General features: G+C 36.7%; 1 protein-coding gene across 1 annotated transcript; it reads right to left on the bottom strand.

Annotated features, from left to right (window-relative positions):
- Positions 1-7: 7 nt before the first annotated feature.
- Positions 8-18563, bottom strand: LOC115412020 (aquaporin-10-like). Its single transcript, XM_030124320.1, has 7 exons — positions 18477-18563; positions 17403-17529; positions 17189-17326; positions 16782-16900; positions 16105-16322; positions 15831-16007; positions 8-26 (listed from the first exon to the last, which is right to left on the bottom strand). Exons 1-7 carry the CDS (start codon positions 18561-18563, stop codon positions 8-10), a joined length of 885 nt encoding a protein of 294 aa, XP_029980180.1.
- Positions 18564-19919: the final 1356 nt, after the last annotated feature.

The following is a 19919-nucleotide window of genomic DNA, read 5'->3' as shown; positions in this document are numbered from 1 at the left end:
CGTCCGGCTAAGAGGAAGTTGTACGTCTGCACAAAGGAGAGACAAAGAGTTCAGAGTTAGGATAAGACATTCTTTTACTAAAACCACCTCTATGTAGCACTTCAGCTCAGTCTTTATCAAAGTATTGGGTCACAATAAAAACTATTGAATCTACATCACAGATTTAAACTTTTCCGCAAGTTGGCAGTGATTTGCCCCTTATTCTACCACTATCTTTTGGAATGACAACAGGAAGATAAAGCAGATAAGAACATGAAATGCACTGATAGGATATGACAACTGAGATATGAAGATGGAAATACATTTAGTTGTTTAACCCTTAAAACTCGAGAACTCTTTTTGTGGCGACTTGAGATTTTCTTCTACATTTAACCTTTCCCTGGTTATTTAATCACCATTTATTATTACATTATTCTCTACATTTTGCATTTTTATCATTGAAACTCAACAAAAAATCAGGACTATTCAGTCTTTTTTTGTGAGGTGAGTACCAGGACTCAGTCATACCAATTAGTAGATGAAACACTGGTGCATATTCATGCAGGTAAGCCATTTTTTGGCCTTAAGGCTTTCAGGCAGTTTCAACTAAAGCATATAATTTTGAAAATTAAACTTTGTTGTAAAAGTTATTCAGGAATTTTATAGGACATCAAATATCGAGCTGTGCACTAAAGTTACACTTGCGCAACAATATTTTAACAATAATTATGATTTCAGTATTATTTGTCCCTACTGGTAACAACATTTCAGCAGCACAACAACTGATGTGTTATGTGACATGAGATGCAGGAAAAAGCCAGCACAAAACCAGACAGAGACACATATAAACCAGCGTAACAAAAGTAAACCAGACAGAAACACAGTTAAACCATCTCAGAAGCAAATAACCACATATAAACATATAACCTAGGTCTGCAGCGAATATATGCAGCAATATTTTAACAATAATTATGATTTCAGTATTATTTGTCCCTACTGGTAACAACATTTCAGCAGCACAACAACTGATGTGTTATGTGACACGAGATACATGAAGCAGCCAGCACTAAACCAAATAGAAACACATATAAACCAGCTCAGAAGCAAATAACCACATACAAACATATAACCTAGGTCTGCAGCGAATAACCAGATAACATTTAAGATAAGATCAAATGAGATAAGATAGGATACAATCATTTCTTATCATACGTTGCAATCTTACAACAGCAATTTTACATTTTATAAACCAGTTCAAGCTCAGCAGATGTTTGTCAGTTGTTTTAATTTACTCATTTCTTTATTGTTAAGACAGAACATGAGAAATTAGTACTTTCCTTTTTCTTTTTTTCTTCCCTTCTAGAGGATAAGGCTGTTGTGCCGAATTCTACTCCCTGCTGAAAACTGCTCCCCCCAAGTCAGCCATGAAGAGGACATAGTGCACCGAATTCATCTTGTCACAACTTTTTCTCCTTTCTGACTGTAGGGTATGAAATTAACTGTGAATTATTCAACCTTTTAACACCATCATACCTGTGTAGCAATTAATTAATGAATAATTTTGTAAGATATTGCAGTTATGTTTTTTTTGTTTAATATTAAAGAGTGTACAAACTGTAAGGTATATAAAACTTTCTAAAGTTAAATCTTAGATACACAACACACAAAATATAGAACAATATAAACAGATACTGCTGAAAACTACATCACCTGCGGCTGGGGATGCAGTTTTCAGCAGGGAGCAGAATTCAGCACAACGGCCGCCTATATGGCCTATGGCCCGGACTGGCCCTGTTTATACTAATACTGTATTCAGACTGTATTCCATGGAGCTGGTACATGCCATCAGCTGTTCACATGACTTAGCAGCACCACTGTTTTGGTTGTCCTTGAAAATTTCTGATTAACTGTAATAACAAGGTGCAGTTTTCAAAATGATACTTACTGCCTGAAAGCCTAAAACCACAGAAACGGCTTAACCTGCATGATAGGACTTCAGTAATTCAATAATCTGACAAGGTTTACATTAGTTTTCATGTTTTAGTCCTGCTCTAAGTGTTATTTACATGAAATGACAAGTTTAAAAGGATTCTTACCTTCTGCTGATGCTAAAGCGCCTAGCCGGTGTCTTCCGGTGGTCCTAGTCCTGGTCCTTCTCGGTGGTCCGTAGGTTGATGTGATGTCCAACAGGTGATTTCTTCTTCCTCTTCTTCTTTTTTCTCTTCTTCTTCTTCTTTCTCTCCGTGGTCGCTCCTAGCTTCGATGTTTTTATCTTAAATATCTGTCGCGTGGATCAGATACCTGCTTTTTCTCTCAATACAAGTTCGAAAAACGACGGTTAATAGCGGCCCAGTCTGTATATACTCAGTCCGTAACCTGGCGACAGTAGAATTCCAATGTAGAGTCTTCATTTTGTCCATAGTTTTCCTGGTGGTATTTCCTTTTTAAATATAATCAGTTCCAAACTATTGGAAGCGGCTGTTTTGTACTGCGCATGCGCCAGTCTCACTGACCCTGTTTTTGGCCGATGCTTTCATAAACACAGTCCTGTTACTGTCCTCCAAACATTGGCTTCCGCTATTTTTTTGTCCTGTCTGCAGCTTATGCTGCGTTCCAGGCCACCTGTAACTCGTGTTTTTCCAACCTTCTACCGGTGAAAATGCACTGGAATGGCACTCAAACCGGTGACTTCCCACCCATGAACTCATACTAGATCTTTTTTTTTTTTTTTGTAATGTTGCAATTATTTATTGTTATTCAGGGTTGTAGAATTTTTTTTTTTTTTTTCCAATTTTATTGAAAAATTTTTAGTATACATTACAAACATTTAAGCAAACAACAAGATGTCAAAAGGGAAAAACCATTTTAACATATAAGTTTAAGAAAATAATGCATAGATTTAAAGATACAAAGCATAATATACAAATAATAGTATAAACAAGTAAATAAATAAATTAACAAATCTGACAAATGTAAATAAAAAGTGCAATAGAGAGTTCAGTCAATATTAAAGAACTGTTTATAAATAGCCAAGATGTTGGAGCTTTTTTTTTAATTATAAATAAATTCTAAAGATTTAATATAATTTTCAAATTGCAATAGGACATTTTAAAAATTTGGGTGTGTTTTAGTATATTTGTTTATATGTATATGAAATTTGAACTCATACTAGATCGATGTACTCCCAGTTACGAGTTCTGACGTCACGTAGCAATGGCAGCCCCCGTGGATGCGGTGTTTATGCAGATTGTTTATTAAAACAAGGTATTGCTCTAACGTTATTGATCTGCAAATGTTCTGCATAATCAGCAGCTACTCTAGCATTAGCTACTTCACAGTCCACTGAGTGCAAGAATACATTTAAACAGCTTCTCTTGCCTTATGCACCGTTTTTACTACTGTTTCCCTCAAATAACCAAGGAGCAAGCACCTTTGGCGATAGAAATGATTATAAATGAACATAACATACGGTCCGACATGCTGGTTTGTTTACATCTAGCTACCACACTTCCTTGCACTCGGGCAGTTTGGTGTGACTTGCCTGGAACACTACAAAGTCGTGAGTCGTGGTTTGAAGTCGTGACTTACGGGCTCAAAAAACGGCCTGGAACGCAGCATTATTAATGACCTAAAACTCGGGCATTGCTGTATGTTTAATATTAAAGAATGTGCAAACTGGAAGGTATATACAACTTTAAAAAGTTTAACCTGAGATACTCCATACACAAAATATCTAGCAAAAAACAAAACAAACAAACAAACAAAAACATAAGTTACTGCCGAAAACTACATCACCTGGGGCTGGGGATTCAGTTTTCAGCAGGGAGCAGAATTCTGCACATCAGACAGGACATGTGTGTAATGTTAAAATATGGCTCAAAAATGGTCAGTGTGGACGTCCTCTCGATATCTTATATGGACCAAATTTGAACATCATTAATATACACAAGGTTATTTAAAATGAGACCAAATTAATTGACCTAATTAATATGTATGAAAATATTGAATACAGCATTCCAAATACATTTTAATAATTGTCTTGCACTGTGACAGCCAACAATAACATCATTAAAATGTATTTTGAATGCTGTGTTAAACATTTTCATACATATTCCTTTGGTCAAAGTTTTTAATAATCTTGTAAATATAAATGTTCAAATTAAGACATTGAGAGGATGTCCACACCATTTTTGAACCATATTTTAACCTTACACAGACGTCATGCTGTAATCACAATAATCATAGTTTGACATTTACATTATTCCTTTAAAAGAAGAGCATTATTTAGACATGTTACTGAAATACAACTGGATGTAGAATATACACTCAGTGACAGTAGATAATACTGAATAATACTGAAAAGTTTAGGATCAGTCTATGATTTGTAATAAACAGAAGCATAGTCTATTTGTCATGTTGAAAAAAAGGAATTTATTTCAGGGTAACAGTAACAGTAGAAGGAAGTCGAGACCGGTCTTTAGTATTTGTGCCCGTCCACTCTTGAGGGAGCATGCTTGAGGTGCTCTCCAGCGTGTCCATGGACCACATCCTCAGTTCCTTCCTTAAAGCTTTTGAGAACAGCACCTGAAAAAGTTGGAAGACAAATGTTATCCATCTGTATTGTATTTAGATTCAACACTAGGCTATTCAGTCTGTACTGTAGCTATAATAAAAATCAATGCAGTTATGTAGCTTAATAAAATAAACCAAAATATAGAATGACATCAGATGATTATCAACTATTTATTTTTCCATATCTTAATATCTTGATAACTGAGCCCCCGAGGCAGCTGATCTTCTTCCCAGTACAGATGAAGCTTACCTTTACATTCAGACAAACCAATATGGCTGCCACAATTAATCTGAGACCAACATTCGTCCTCGAAAAGAAATGATTTGTTATCTGCTAGGGGCCCTAATATGCTCATTTCAGGGGCTTTTAATATAATATTGGACCACAGTGGGACACTATTGAAAGTTCTGATAAAAAAAAAAAAAACTCCATAACTATCACCTATGAGCTGTCTGTGCACTCCTCCATTCTGTCTTTCCTGTTTGGCTCTGAAACGCTGGGCTTCACACATGCCTATATGACACCTATGTCCTGTAGAACAAGTATACACCATTTGAAACATATTTATGTCTGGAAAGCATATTAGGTCCCCTGTAAGCTGTGCCTCTCTCCCTCCCCCCTCCACAGTGCGACAGCGGTAATTAAATCTAGTCTGATTTACCGCTGGTGGGTGGAACTTGAGACAATGATCAAAGGCAGTACTATCCCTTAATATGTAATATAACGACCTCCAGAATATGACCTGATACCAGTTGAGTTAACCTGTTAGTTAAAACTCATACAGAAATAACAGACCTTGTAGTGATTGTCTCAAAAGAGCCATAATAGATATTAAAATCATCATGTACAGTACAGGTGACATTTTGTAATATCTAAATGTAGAATTGTTGATAGTTTGAAGTTTTTCAGTTGGAAAATGTAAAAGGATGAAATAACATTCAACATACATAGAATTCAACCCTGTGAGCTAGAGATCTTCTCAGACAACTTAGCTAGGCAATATGACATGAACTCATAATTAAAGGAGAAAGAAGGTGAACATTACTAAACACTGAATGTAGCACCTTCAACCTTAATGGAAGAAAGCAAACCACAATTCCCCTCAGTTCATAAAGTTGGACTCTGACTGGAAGTTGAACAGTGATCAATTATTGTCTCCCAAAGCAATCATTATTTTGCAGTGCATGGAATTAAGGAAAAAAAAAAAAAAAAAAAAAAAAACAGAGCCATTTCAAATACAAATAAAGATGAATAAAAAGTTAAATCAAAGTGTCCTTTCTTCAGTGTCAGAAGATGCAGGTCAGTCCTGTGTTGTGTGTGTGTGTGTGTAAACAGCTCTGGAAAAAAAATAAGAGACCGCTGCAAAATGATCCTTTTCTCTGATTTTACCATTTATAAGTATGTGTTTGAGTAAAATGAATATTTTTGTTTTATTCACTGAACTACCGACATATAGAGAGACATTCATTTCTTTATTGCAAAATGATCCTTTTCTCTGATTTTACCATTTATAAGTATGTGTTTGAGTAAAATGAATATTTTTTGTTTTATTCACTGAACTACCGACATATAGAGAGACATTCATTTCTTTATTCATCAATCAAAAAGAATGGATTTGCAATTAAAAAGAATACATTTGCAACCAAAAAAGAGATTTGTGAGCAAAAGACAGTAAGTGGCAATCAAAACAAACATGTTTTTTTCTTCTAAATCAGTCCTCTTTGCTTTTGAGTTAAAAACTTTTGCTTTAAAATCACTCCTCTTTGTTTGCAACTTCAAAAGTTTTGCTTGTGAATTAAACTGCACTTAATGGGTGGGGCCTACGCTGATGGATGACAGAAGAGTTTCTATTGGTGGGTTTGACCTGGCTCCAGCGCCGGCTACAGCTTCCATGTTAAACCCACTTCTCTGTTGTGTTATGTTACCGGGAGGTACGTTGATAGTCTATTGCTCTCTGAAATTGAAATGTATCTCATAAATAATGAATTACACTAAATAGCGTCAGCTACAGCCTGTACATTCACAGCCTGAGCAGAGTACGGAATGAGTGAGTGAGTTACAGGGAGGAGTTTACAACACGGGGATGGGATTCAAACATTAGTGATGCATGGTACCCGTGGTACCAAAACGTCACGGTTCCTACAATACTAGAAAACACAACCGGAGCAACTGAATGATGCTTTTTTTACTGCTACAGCTGTGCAACAGATCACCTGATTGGTGCTCAGGTCGTCAATATCCAACTCCTTCATTACAAAATACAGCCAAACACCAGGTTAAACAGAAAGGAACGACAAATCAGTGGTGCTGAAATGTTTTTTTTCCATTCTACATCTCGGAAGCAACGTCATTGTTCTAATGGACAGAGGTCCGAGAGCCCTAAACCTAACTGTGGGACAGATACAAGCCGATCGGCACTGATGTCGCTGCACAGCTGTAGCAGTGTGTGTGTTTTATACCACCAGCAAGAAAAAAAGCATCATTCAGTTGCTCCAGGTGTGTTTTCTAGTATAATAGGAACAGTGGCATTTGGTACCGTGGGTACCATGCATCACTAATGTTTAAATCCCATCCACATGCTGTAAACTCCTCCCTGTAACTCACTCATTCATTCCATACTCTGCTCAGGCAATGTTCCATGGCTTGTGACCATCCATCTTCCTCCAGAAATTTTCAGTGGGTTCAGGTCTGGAGATTGGGCTGGCCATGACAGGGTCTTCATCTGGTGGTCCCACCCACACCTTTATTGACCTAGCTGAGGCCAGGAGCATTGTCCTGATAGAAAAACCAGTCCTCAGAGTTTGGGAACATTGTCAGAGCAGAAGTCCAGTAGTTTTCAATAGCTATTTTTGGATTCCAATTACTTTTGCGGTACTAATAACGCTGTTTTTGCCAACTGAAAGAAGACAGTGATGGCCACAACAGTGCTGTTCATACTTCTCCTTCTTAAATAAGACATGGACCAGTAAGGTGCACTCATGTTGGAATTCAACAGACACAGTAATGGAATGGCTGTCATACACACAAACATGCTGATTTCACAGGAAACTGCAGTGGTCTCTTAATTTTTTCCACAGCTGTATATGTTTGTTCTACTACCCAGGTAGGTTTTGAGTGTTCTTATCTGTGTTCATGGGTGGAGTGAGTAGAGGTTCTTCTTGAGGTGGATTCCACATGTGGCCACAACGTGCTTCTGCCCAGCCTGTTCTGTTCTCCTGGCTCGCCACTGAAGTGCTCAGGGTTCAGCCTCAATTTCTATCCAGCAGAAAAACCAGTCTACACATGTAGTGCAGAAAACATCCCAACTAATATCACATCTCATTATTCCACACGACTCTTATTCTTCAATATATACCTAATTGCTGGGTGCACCTTATGTCAATTATTGTAAGTGAACTGAAATACATTCACAGTATTTTAACATGACGCAGATATTTACATAAGTTTACACCTTTTTAACATAAAGTAACTTAACTGGATAAGCCCTATTTAGCTCTTTTAATCAATATTCATCGTTTACACAACGGCATTTATATTTAGAACCACAGCTTACATCTCTCTTTTTTTTTAACAAGTCTTACATTGTAAATCAGCTGTATTAAATTATTACTTTTGTTATTTTAAACCAACAACTGTTTTCTAAAGACAATCAGACAAATTACATTTGGCAAATTACATTCATCACGGAACACTTTTTATTTATTTTTGTCACAAACTAGCACCATATTAACAGATATGTGCATCATGTACCATCTCTGTCTCTCTCACTAAACACAGTAATGATAAGCTAGCACCTTTGTTAGCTCACCTATTGAATGGTACATTTAATATCTGAGCTAACGTAGTGGCGGAAGACACTGGCGATTAGCATTGGGCTAACGCGGTGAACAATCTTTTAGCATTCAATTTACACAGTATACAATGATACGGATAATACCACAGTAAGCCCAAACACCAACAAGCACATCAGTGACTCCGACTGGTTTTAGGAAATCATCCCAATGAAATATTTTTTCATAACAGTTCACATCAACAAGCTAACTTGGAGGCCTAGCCTCTAGCATGTAGCTTACCGGAGTTCAGATAGAGGATGAAGCAGCTCCTCTCATCACTACAACACACATATCTCGTTCCTAAAAAGCAAGCGACCGGGTACTTATGCGATTCAAAGTAATTTCTAATAATTTTGCGGCTTCTACATGGGATTTTCTCCCCAAGGCTCGTCCGCTTGTTCATCTGTGGGTACTCTGGTCAGTGGCTCGGCTCAGATTGTGCACGCGCTGCGTGATCATGGTAATGACCATAAAGTTAGTGTACCACCTAGTGGCCGAGAAATGAAACTACATTTAAATCACATAAGTGGGTCTAGTAACCATGTGGGTAACACAAACATCAAATAAAAGGTCATTCACATAAGTTAAATATAGCTACTTACCTTCAACTCAGTGTTCACTCTAATCCTCCTCCTGCTCTCAGCTCTGCTCTCACTAAACCAGTGGTTTTTAATCTGTGTAAAAAACTAAAATAACATGAACATTTTTACACTTTCAAAATATGCTTTCACAAACAAAGGGAAGAACATGAACTACTATTTACAACCTGAAATGTATTAAGTAAAATAAGTGCATTTTTAACAATATTATCCCTGGTATGAAATGTTTTGTGCCTTTGTAGATCCACTGTCATCTGTAAATTATAATACACATTTGTAAATGATAAGGTGAGGCATAATATTGTTAAAATTGTACTTATTTTTCGGAAGAAATTTCAGGATGTTCATGTTATTCACTTTTTTAAAGGATAGTTTGTACATGTAGAGAGAAAAGTTTGGAGCTGTCATTATTTATAGGTTATTATGTTCTTATTTTATTTCTTATTTTACTGTTCCAGACCAGATCCAGGGTGCTTGTGAAGGTCCTGAAAGTCTTAAAAAGTCTGGAATTTTGAAACGCTGTTTTCCAGACCTTATAAAGTCTGGAGTTTTGTGTGGAAGTCTTAATAAAGTGTGGAAAAAAGTTGATCTCATAGTTGAATTTTTACCTCTGCAGGAGGTATTGTGATCACTATGCTTTGTGTGCGTGTGTGTTTGTGTGTTTGTTAGCAAGATAACTCAAAAAGTTATGGAGGGATTTTCATGAAATTTTCAGGAAATGTTGATATTGGCACAAGGAAGAAATGATTAAATTTTGGTGGTGATGCCTCCCCCCGAGTTATCTTGCTAACAAACAAACAAATAAACACGCACAGGGGGCAGATCTGTCTTGGCGGAGGTCTGTGCTCTCCGAGTGCTTTTCTTGTTAGAGTATGGTTAAAGCCACATAATCTTATAAGATAAGAAATACATGAGGAAAGCATATACAACACTTGATATGATTTAACTGGTCGGTACTGAAATGATTCTGGTAAAACTTGTTTGTGTGATATTCATGCACTTTTGTGATTTTTATGTGTTTTGAAAATGGGTCTGTCAGTAAAACAGAATTTACTGCTAATTATGCATTCATTCATTGATGTATTTATTAAAATGAACTTTTCTATTAAACACAAAGTACATTCTCAACTAAAAAAGTAGACACGGAAGAATTAAAGTACATGAAGTCAAGGTCTTGGAGGGAAAAAAATAGCAGTTTGGAAAAAGTCTGGAATTTTTTTGGCTAAAGAGCAAACAGCCTGCAGATCATATTGGGCTGAATGTGGCCCCTGAACTAAAACGTGTTTGACACTCCTGATGTACATGTTCATAAAAGCTCAGAGTAAATTCAAAGGGTATTAGAACAAATCCGAACAAAATCGGAAAAAATGACATTCAACAAATTATATCACTATCGACATAAAAACAAGTGTCTCCATCCACTGTCACTGATCCAACTCCATGGGTTTTACTGGTGAGTCTCTTCGCCTCTGTCTGCGTGGGAGTTGACCTGAAGTGAAAGCAGTGGGTTGATTTACCGGTCAATCTACGTTCCTACCCTCACCATGAACTCTGGGTCATGATCGATAGGACAAGATCCCGGATACAAGCGGTTGAAATGAGCTTCCTCCGCAGGGTGGCTGGGCGCACCCTTAGGGATAGGGTGAGGAGCTCAGTCACCAGGGAGGAGCTCGGAGTAGAGCCGCTGCTCCTCTACATCCAGAGGGGTCAGCTGAGGTGGCTCAGGCATCTGTTTCGGATGCCTCCTGGACGCCACCCCAGGGAGGTGTTCCGGGCATGTCCTGCCGGGAGGAGACCTTGGGGAAGACCCAGGACACACTAGAGAGACTATGTCTTTCGGCTGGCCTGGGAACGCCTCGGGGTCCCCCCGGAAGAGCTGGAGGAGGTGTCTGGGGAGAGGGAAGTCTGGGCATCCCTGCTTAGACTGTTACCCCCGCGACCCGGCCCCAGATAAAGCGGAGGATAATGGATTGATATTATACAAGTTCATGTGTAGGGAAGGACTTCAATATTTTTCAAATGTTCAACAGATGAGCTTTGATAAATAAAACCTGCACTGAGCTTTAGATTAATGAAATCCCAAGTTTCTAATAGAGCTGAGTCATTTATTTAAATGATGTGAAATGAGGTGGGAAAAAATAACTTTTTTAATCCAGGTTGGTGAAGCGAACACATTTTAGAGTCTTATTGTATGACTCACAGAGGTGAACCCACCTTCCTGTAGCATTGTCCAAGTATTTCACCTTTACAGTCAGCAGCATTCTATACGCTTTAGACAGCAGCTTCCTCAAATACGGCCATATTTTATGATTTTTTTAATTGGAGATGTGCTGAAGTTATGCAACTTCTTTTCACATTTGAGGATTTCCAAACAGATGAAGGGTGGAGTTTGACGCTCAAGTTGGAATATTGTTTTGTCAGTTGTCAGTCTATTATTTACTGCTGTTGTTGTCGCTTTTTCTTTCAATCTTTTTCATACTCAGTCTATTACACCAGTCCACATTTTTTTTATCTGCCTCATTAATTGCACTAAGTCTTACCTACTTCAATAAGATGAAGTGGAAAACAAATGACAAAAATGTTGGTTAGCTGATGTTTTGAATGTATATGATAGTGTTGCCTCATATATATTGGTTTATTTTGGCATATAAAGGGTGATATCAGATAAAATGAGCCATTTAAGGTTTGAGCCTCCTGACTCTTAAAATTTTAAGAGTCAGTGAATGTAAATTCTTTCAAATTGCTGCATCTGTACTTGAAAAAAAAAAAAGTTGATTTGATTGGTGTGTGTTTGCTGTGGTGGGTGTATCAATGCACTCACATTCAGCCTGCTGAGGAGAACTGTGAGGAAAGTGGCCTGGCAGACAAATCTGACTTTAAAGTGATATGGGGGAGAAATAGAAAACAGGTGTACATCTACATATATATATAAAAAATGCACCATGTGTGTTGTGATTGCCTTCATAAAATAAAATGTAAAATTTTTGCTCATCGAAGTTGTTTTTTTTAAATGAAAAAATCCTTTTTGATGGTGGCTCATTTTACCTTCATGTTTTCAGAAAAACTGAGCCATACATTTCAGCTAAAATGACTAAACCTCAGACTTGTGTTTTAGCAAATATTTTGATGGTTTCATTGATTAAAATACATTCATTTGATAATATATGAATGTGTTTGAGCATATCTTACATGCAGCTGACCTTCCGTATGCATCACAGAACCAGATTAGGGGCTGGTTGTGCAGGGTATTCAACCTGGGTTTGGGATGCAGAAACCTGAAGTCCTGTCAGCTGCAAAGGCTGCAGGACTCAACAAACTAATGCTCATGCAGTGGTTCCAGGATCAGGAGGACCTGCTCTGCGTGCTTGGCCTCGAGGGCGTTCCATCTCATCTCTGGAACTAAAATGAGTCTAGTCTCCAAGACCAGTTCACATGAGCTAAGGAGGTCGGATAGGTTGGACACCCATGCATGGAGGTCTGCTCAGTTAAAAAGGGCAAAACACACTAGAACCAATGAAAAAGAGACACTTAAAAGAAACCACACAAGACAAATGTTGTACATTTAACTGATTTATTTATTTATTAACGATACATTTGAATGATAATTTTTAATCCATAAAGACCCAGTGATACTTTAATTCTTATTATTATTACTTTTATTACTTTTATTATTATTATTATTATTATTATGATTACAGTTTCCAAATGAAGTTTTCTCACTATTTAAACTTTCATAAGTAATTTATCATATTATTATTCTATTTTTATTTATATTATTCTAAATATAATCATTAATTATTATCCTATGTATTTTGGCCTTTTTCTGCGAAAATCTGATATTTTTCTCTATTTAACTAATAGAACATGTAGATGTTCTTAAAAGCTCAGAGTAAAGTTGAGGGTTATTATATCAGAAAGAGAGAAAACTTTAAAACAAATGACTTTTTCAACTAAATGTATTATAAACTATAAAAGTGTGTCCATCCACTGACATTGATCCAACTCCATGGGTTTTACTGGTGAATAAATGTTTTAGAAGATGACGGTGTTTCCACATTAACTATGAATCCATTGAATGTCCAAATGGGTCACATCTGATGGCACCTCACTTTGTTTTAATTCTTTAGTTATGGATTATTTTAACCTGGTCTTAACTTATTTATTATTCATTTATCTATTGTCTCTTGTATTATATTTTATCATTATATTATGATGTCTTTACCAGGCTAATAGGTTTTATATATTAGAATTTTTTGTGATATTTGATAAACTTATTTATTTTAATCTGCTTTTTATCTTTTATTTTTAGTCTATTTTATCAGTGAGGTGCTGGGAGTACCTGTCCATGTATTTTGCCTGTGCTAATTTTAATCTGCTAATTAATGACATGTATTGATAGAATTAGTGGATGAACAGGTATTAAACAGTGTAGATCAGTGGATGGTTTTAACTTAAATTGGTTGTTAGGGTCTTTATGTAAGCACTGAATGTTAAGTTAAGCAATTAAATACATCTAGAGAAATATGTATATAATAAATAATTGAGCAAAATAATAATCAAAATATGAAGTCCAATTCAAAGTGCCAATTAGTGTCTAAAGCCAATTTAAGAGAGAGAGAGAGAGAAAGAGACAGAGAGAGAGAAAGAGAGAGAGAGAGAGAGAGAGAGAGAGAGAGAGAGAGAGAGAGAGAGAGAGAGAGGGAGAGAGAGAGAGAGAGAGACAGAGAGAGAGACAGAGGGGTGGGGGGGTGCGATAAGAGACACAGCAAATTATCAATACATCAAAACAATCATCATTACAATTCAACATTAACCATATGAAGGACTCTAACACGACACTAATGGGCCCCAAGAAATAAATAAATAAACATGCAAAATGCACAACAACAGTGGCCCGGTGTCGACATCCTAACAAACGAACTATTTACATATGATTAAGATGACCCCCAGCGCAAGACGCTACCAGGGGCCATAACTACAACAACAATAACATTATAAACTGTAAATTCAACCAGAAAAGAACAACATCTTCAACTGTAAAAAAGGGGACATCCTGGTGCAGGCCCGGCCAGACGCACAGGTCCTGCAGTCTAAAACAATGAAAAAGAAGAAGGGAAACCGGAGCTGGTCCTGGTCCTGGTCTGTGTCCATGGTCCCTCACAGACGTCTCCTTCACTTCGGCTCCTCCACTGGTTGGAGGGCAGGGGGCCGCCGCTCTGCTCTGGGAACTCCAGCTCAACTTCACTGTAAAACATGGAAATAAAGTTAGTATTGAACCTTCTCAAACTTTTTTAAGAAAATTACTAACTCTGCTTTTAAACTCATGTGATTTGGACGTGGTTTGTTTCAGGGCAGGGTGATGTGTTTGGTTTGAGCTGTTGAAAACAGGGTCAATAATTTTGGATGAGTTTTGGTTTGGTCTCAGTTTCATTTAAAATTAATTAATTCTTCCAAATATACCTCAGTTTTTCTTAAATATATGTTTTATTAGCTTTATCTAAAACTTTTCAGATTGTCTAATAAATCTCTATTTTTATCAGTTCTACTCCTCTATTGACTATTATTTAGATGATTTCAGTGATTTTGGATGAGTTTTGCTTTGGTTTTTGTGTCAGTGACATGTAAAACTACTAATTCTTCTACATATACCTCCGGGTTTTTTTTAATAATATGACAAGGTTTACATCAGTATTTCATTAGTTTTAGTCCTGCTATAAGTGTTATTTAAATGAACTGGCTAGTTTTACTTCAGGGTTTTTTTTTTGTTTTTTTGTTTTTTTTTAAAATCAGTATTAGTCTGATTTTGGATGAGTTTTGCTTTGGTGTTGGTCTCAGTTTCATGTAAAACTAATTATTCTTTTAAATATAGACTAACTCAGATTTTCTTAAATATCAGTCTTAGTTTGAGTTTTTAAAATAATCTGACATTGTTTACATCAGGTTTTCATTACTTTTACTCCTGCTTTAAGTGTTATTTAGATGAATTGACAATTTCACTTCAGTTTTTCTTAATATCAGTCGTAGTTTTACCTAAAACTTGTCTGATTATTTAATAAATCTCTTTTGTTTAATCAGTTTTACTTCTGTTTTGAGTATATTTTAGACAATTTGAGTAACTTTGGATGAGTTTTGCTTTGGTTATTGTTTCATTGTCATATAAAACTAATTAATTCTTCTACATATACCTCAGTTTTTCTTCAATATCAATCTTATTTTGACTTTGTTTAAATAATATGACAAGGTTTACATCAGTATTTCATAAGTTTTAGTCCTGCTATAAGTGTTATTTAACCCTTTAAACCCTGAACCTAAAATGGTCCTCCTGGACTTTTTTTCTTCTTTTGACTGTAAGAAGGTTAGAAAATATACTGTGAGTGAGTCTGTTTACCCATTTTTCCAGAGAACTTTTTTTTTTTTCAGATCTTTGAAAATCTAGCAATCATTTACAATTTACTGCATGTTACAATATTGCTAAACTGGCTTCTTCTCCAGCTTCTAGTACAGGCATGAGTGAAATTACTGTAATGACCCAATAAAACGTCTCAGGTTTTAGAAACTGTTGGAATTTTTCCAATTGTACAAACTGTGAAAGAATTACAGCCATCCAAACTGCATATGTGCAGAGTGTGTCGCTGATGACACGTCAGGTTTTAAACATGTTATCAGATCTAAATTTCACAATCAATGCATATCTAATTAATATTCATCAAAACATGAGACCTATATAAATTCAATGTACAATTATAATCATTCTACATGTTCAGTTGGAGACGGTCACATGACTCCAGTGCTTTCAGACTACATAGTATTAAGTGTCTTTAGTCCATTATGTAATGGGTTCCTTACCTGTTGTTTCCAGAGTCCACCACCACCTCCTCCAGTTCCACTGCCTCCTGCTCCTGTTGTGGACTCTGCGGCGTGGTCTGATGGTGCGCTTCAATCAGAAGCTCATAGGTCAGGGTTCCTAGCAGCCCGCCCACAAAGGGGGCCACTATGGGGACCCACCACCAACCACCTCCAGCCCTGCAAAGACAGCAGTTTGATTATAAGGTTCCACATGTTCCACACTTTTACCATGTACATGTTCCACACTTCAGTCTAAAATTAATTATCTACTTACTTGAACACTTCTTCCCCCCAGCCAGCGACGAAGGTGAACAGCCGGGGCCCCAGATCCCTGGCTGGGTTGAGGGGGAAGCCGCAGTTTGAGCCCATGGAGACTCCCATGGTAAGAATCAGCGCCCCCACCAGGACTGGATGGAGACCATCAGGGAGGGGTCCGTTTCGCTGATCCTCAAGAGCCACGCAGCAGAGCAGGAAAAGTGCAGTGGCAACCACCTGGATTTAGGAGGTAAAAGAAGTTTCAGTTTGATTGTAACTAAAGTTCTTCACACAAAAATACTTAACATTTATGTAAAGGGGTTCTATGTAGTATTAACCCTTAGGCTCCATTTTTTAAATATATTCAATTTCTATATCAACATGTCAGAAAGCTGTGCATATCATTCATTTATGTGACTCATTACTCCCTCTTATAGTCACATCCATGTAAAATAAATTCAGTTCATCTCTCGACCATTCAAGACATTGGCATCTTTGACAGAACTTCACAGCTCTTTATTTTAAACATTCCAATAACAGTTTTGAGTCATTTTTTAATATTTGAAAGTGGAAATACTACATAAAGCCCCTTTATGGTCACTGCAGAGTCTAACATTTTCATGATGTGCTGCACAGACTCCAGATAAAGCCTCAGTTAAAATGTAGGACAAGCAGATGTGAGTGACAGATTCTTACCTGATCCACGAGGCCTCCCCAAAAGCTGAGGTGGTCTGCTGGGTACGAGCAGAAGATACCCGCGGTGGCATTGGGGCCTGCCACCAACAGTTCACCTCCACTGAATGTCTGGATGGCATCTGTACCAACATAGAGACAGAACACATTTAGGGCATTCTGGGAAAATATTCAGATTAAACATCAAAATCTAGAGTCCAATGAGGGTGTGAATTTTTCATGCAAAACACATGATTTTGTTTTGTTTGTGTCTTTCTTTTCTTTTACTTTTCTTTGCCTATTGTGGTTTTAGAATGCTGTTAAGTTTAGTGATGGCAATACAGTAAAAAAAAATTATAAAAGACAAACATGCAAAAAGCATTCATTAAAGGATAAGATCAAAATTAAAATAAAAACTGTAGATATCTTACCGTAGTACTGGAGATAAACTGTCGCTGCCCCCAGAAACGCTCCGACCAGGTGCGAAAGGGAATACAACGGCAGCTTCTTCCACGGGTGGCGGCCCAACACACACAGGCTCAAGGAGTACACGGGATTTAGATGAGCACCTGAGAAGAAACAAACATCATGAGTCCTGTGAGGAAAACAATATCTTATCTATACAAGCATCGACTCACTGCTTACCTGAAACTCCTCGAGCTACAAAAATCCCGAATACTGCTCCCAGGGCTGAACCAAGTTGGATAGTGAGGTAGTCACCATGGGTGCCCCGGGAGGTGACAACCTGGGCCGCCGCGCCAGATCCGATTAACTGCAAATGCATGAAAAGAAAAAACAACAGTTAAGAATAAGTCTGCAAAAAAACCTTGAAAATGTGAAACATTAAGCAAGTGAGTATTTTGACTGTATCATATTTTTTATGTAGATTTCCCAGTTCCAAGCTCTATAAACTTGAATGCTTGTTGGATTTAATCATATCAGGTGATGTGCTTAAATTACTGTTGTGTGACACAGGGACTCAAAATGAACATCTTTTTTTTCACTTTAAGCAAATGCACAAAACATGCTGTTCTCCTAAGAAATAAATGAAACACAGGGTTTTAGCTATGATGTTAAAGTACAATTGTGATCAATTTTGGATAAAAATGTTTAAATGATATGTTTTTTATGAACACTAATATGTTGTGACACAAGGATAGCAGTTTGTACCTTTGTTAGTATCAGAATAAAAGACTTTGCTGGAAGTAAAACACTACAAATATGCTAATAAACTTTTATTTAACATATATATTCCAACTGAAGTGATATATACAGCTAAAAGCAGAGCATATTTGACAAATAATTGGATTGTACATAACTTTTCTATATTCTATTACTGTTAAATAATTACTTCCTACAGATTCACAGTCTTAAAATATCACTTACACAAGCAAGAAAAAAATATCATTATTAAAGTTAAAAGTGCATGTACATGTATGTCAGAAGTATAACTTTACATAATCAGTTATATCTTTTTGTCTACAAGTGATACTGAAATTTTGGAAACAGTTCCATAAAATACAGTTCTTAAGGTAAAAAAACTAACAATTTGAGAAATGATCAGTGAATGTCTAATTTTTGACACTGATGTTCACTCTGGCTTGATCTGGCCCTGCAGTGACAGTTCTGCAGACACATGTTCACACACTGCACAAAGATAGACATGAAACTCCTGTTGAACTCAAGAGCATCTTATATTTAACTAAACAAGACACTTACAACTGCGATGTAGAGCCCAAGGAACTCCGCTATACATTCCCTGACGATCTGGCTTCTGATCTGACATCTCCTCAGAAGAGTCTCCATCCTTCAGGCGTCCGGCTAAGAGGAAGTTGTACGTCTGCACAAAGGAGAGACAAAGAGTTCAGAGTTAGGATAAGACATCCTTTTACTAAAACCACCTCTATGTAGCACTTCAGCTCAGTCTTTATCAAAGTATTGGGTCACAATAAAAACTATTGAATCTACATCACAGATTTAAACTTTTCAGCAAGTTGAAAGTGATTTGCCCCTTATTCTACCACTATCTTTTGGAATGACAACAGGAAGATAAAGCAGATAAGAAAATGAAATGCACTGATAGGATATGACAACTGAGATATGAAGATGAAGATGCATTTAGTTGTTTAACCCTTAAAACCGAGAACTCTTTTTGTGGCGACTTGAGATTTTCTTCTACATTTAACCTTTCCCTCATTATTTATCACCATTTATTATTACATTATTCTCTACATTTTGCATTTTTATCATTGAAACTCAACAAAAAATATGGACTACTCAGTCTTTTTTTGTGAGCTAAGTACCAGGACTCAGTCATACCAATTAGTAGATGAAACACTGGTGCATATTCATGCAGGTAAGCCGTTTTTTGGCTTTAGGCTTTCAGGCAGTGTCCACTAAAGCATATAATTCTGAAAATTAAACTGTGTTGTTAAAGTTATTCAGGAATTTTATAGGACATCAAATATCTAGTTCTGCACTAAAGTTACACTTGCTCAACAATATTTTAACAATAATTATGATTTCAGTATTATTTGTCCCTACTGGTAATAACATTTCAGCAGCACAACAACTGATGTGTCATGTGACACATGAAGCAGCCAGCACTAAACCAGATAGAAACACATATAAACCAGCTCAAAAATACTAAACCAGATAGAAACACATAAACCAGCTCAGAAGCAAATAACCACATATAAACATATAACCTAGGTCTGCAGTGAATAACCAGATAACATTTAAGATAAGATCAAATGAGATAAGATAGGATACAATCATTTCTTATCATACGTTGCAATCTTACAACAGCAATTTTATATTTTATAAACCAGTTCAAGCTCAGCAGATGTTTGTCAGTTGTTTTAATTTACTCATTTCTTTATTGTTAAGACAGAACATGAGAAATTAGTACTTTCCTTATTCTTTTTTCTTCCCTTCCAGTGGATAAGGCTGTTGTGCCAAATTCTACTCCCTGCCAAAAACTGCTCCCTCTAAGTCAGCCATGAAGAGGACATAGTGCACCGAATTCATCTTGTCACAACTTTTTCTCCTTTCTGACTGTAGGGTATGAAATTAACTGTGAATTATTCAACCTTTTAACACCATCATACCTGTGTAGCAATTAATTAATGAATAATTTTGTAAGATATTGCAGTTATGTTT

This window comes from Sphaeramia orbicularis, chromosome 21 (genome assembly GCF_902148855.1).
Source record: "Sphaeramia orbicularis chromosome 21, fSphaOr1.1, whole genome shotgun sequence".
In the NCBI taxonomy this organism is placed as follows: Eukaryota; Metazoa; Chordata; class Actinopteri; order Kurtiformes; family Apogonidae; genus Sphaeramia; species Sphaeramia orbicularis.
The sequence above is the reverse complement of the archived record's forward strand: the minus strand, read 5'-3'. Positions and strand labels throughout refer to the sequence as shown.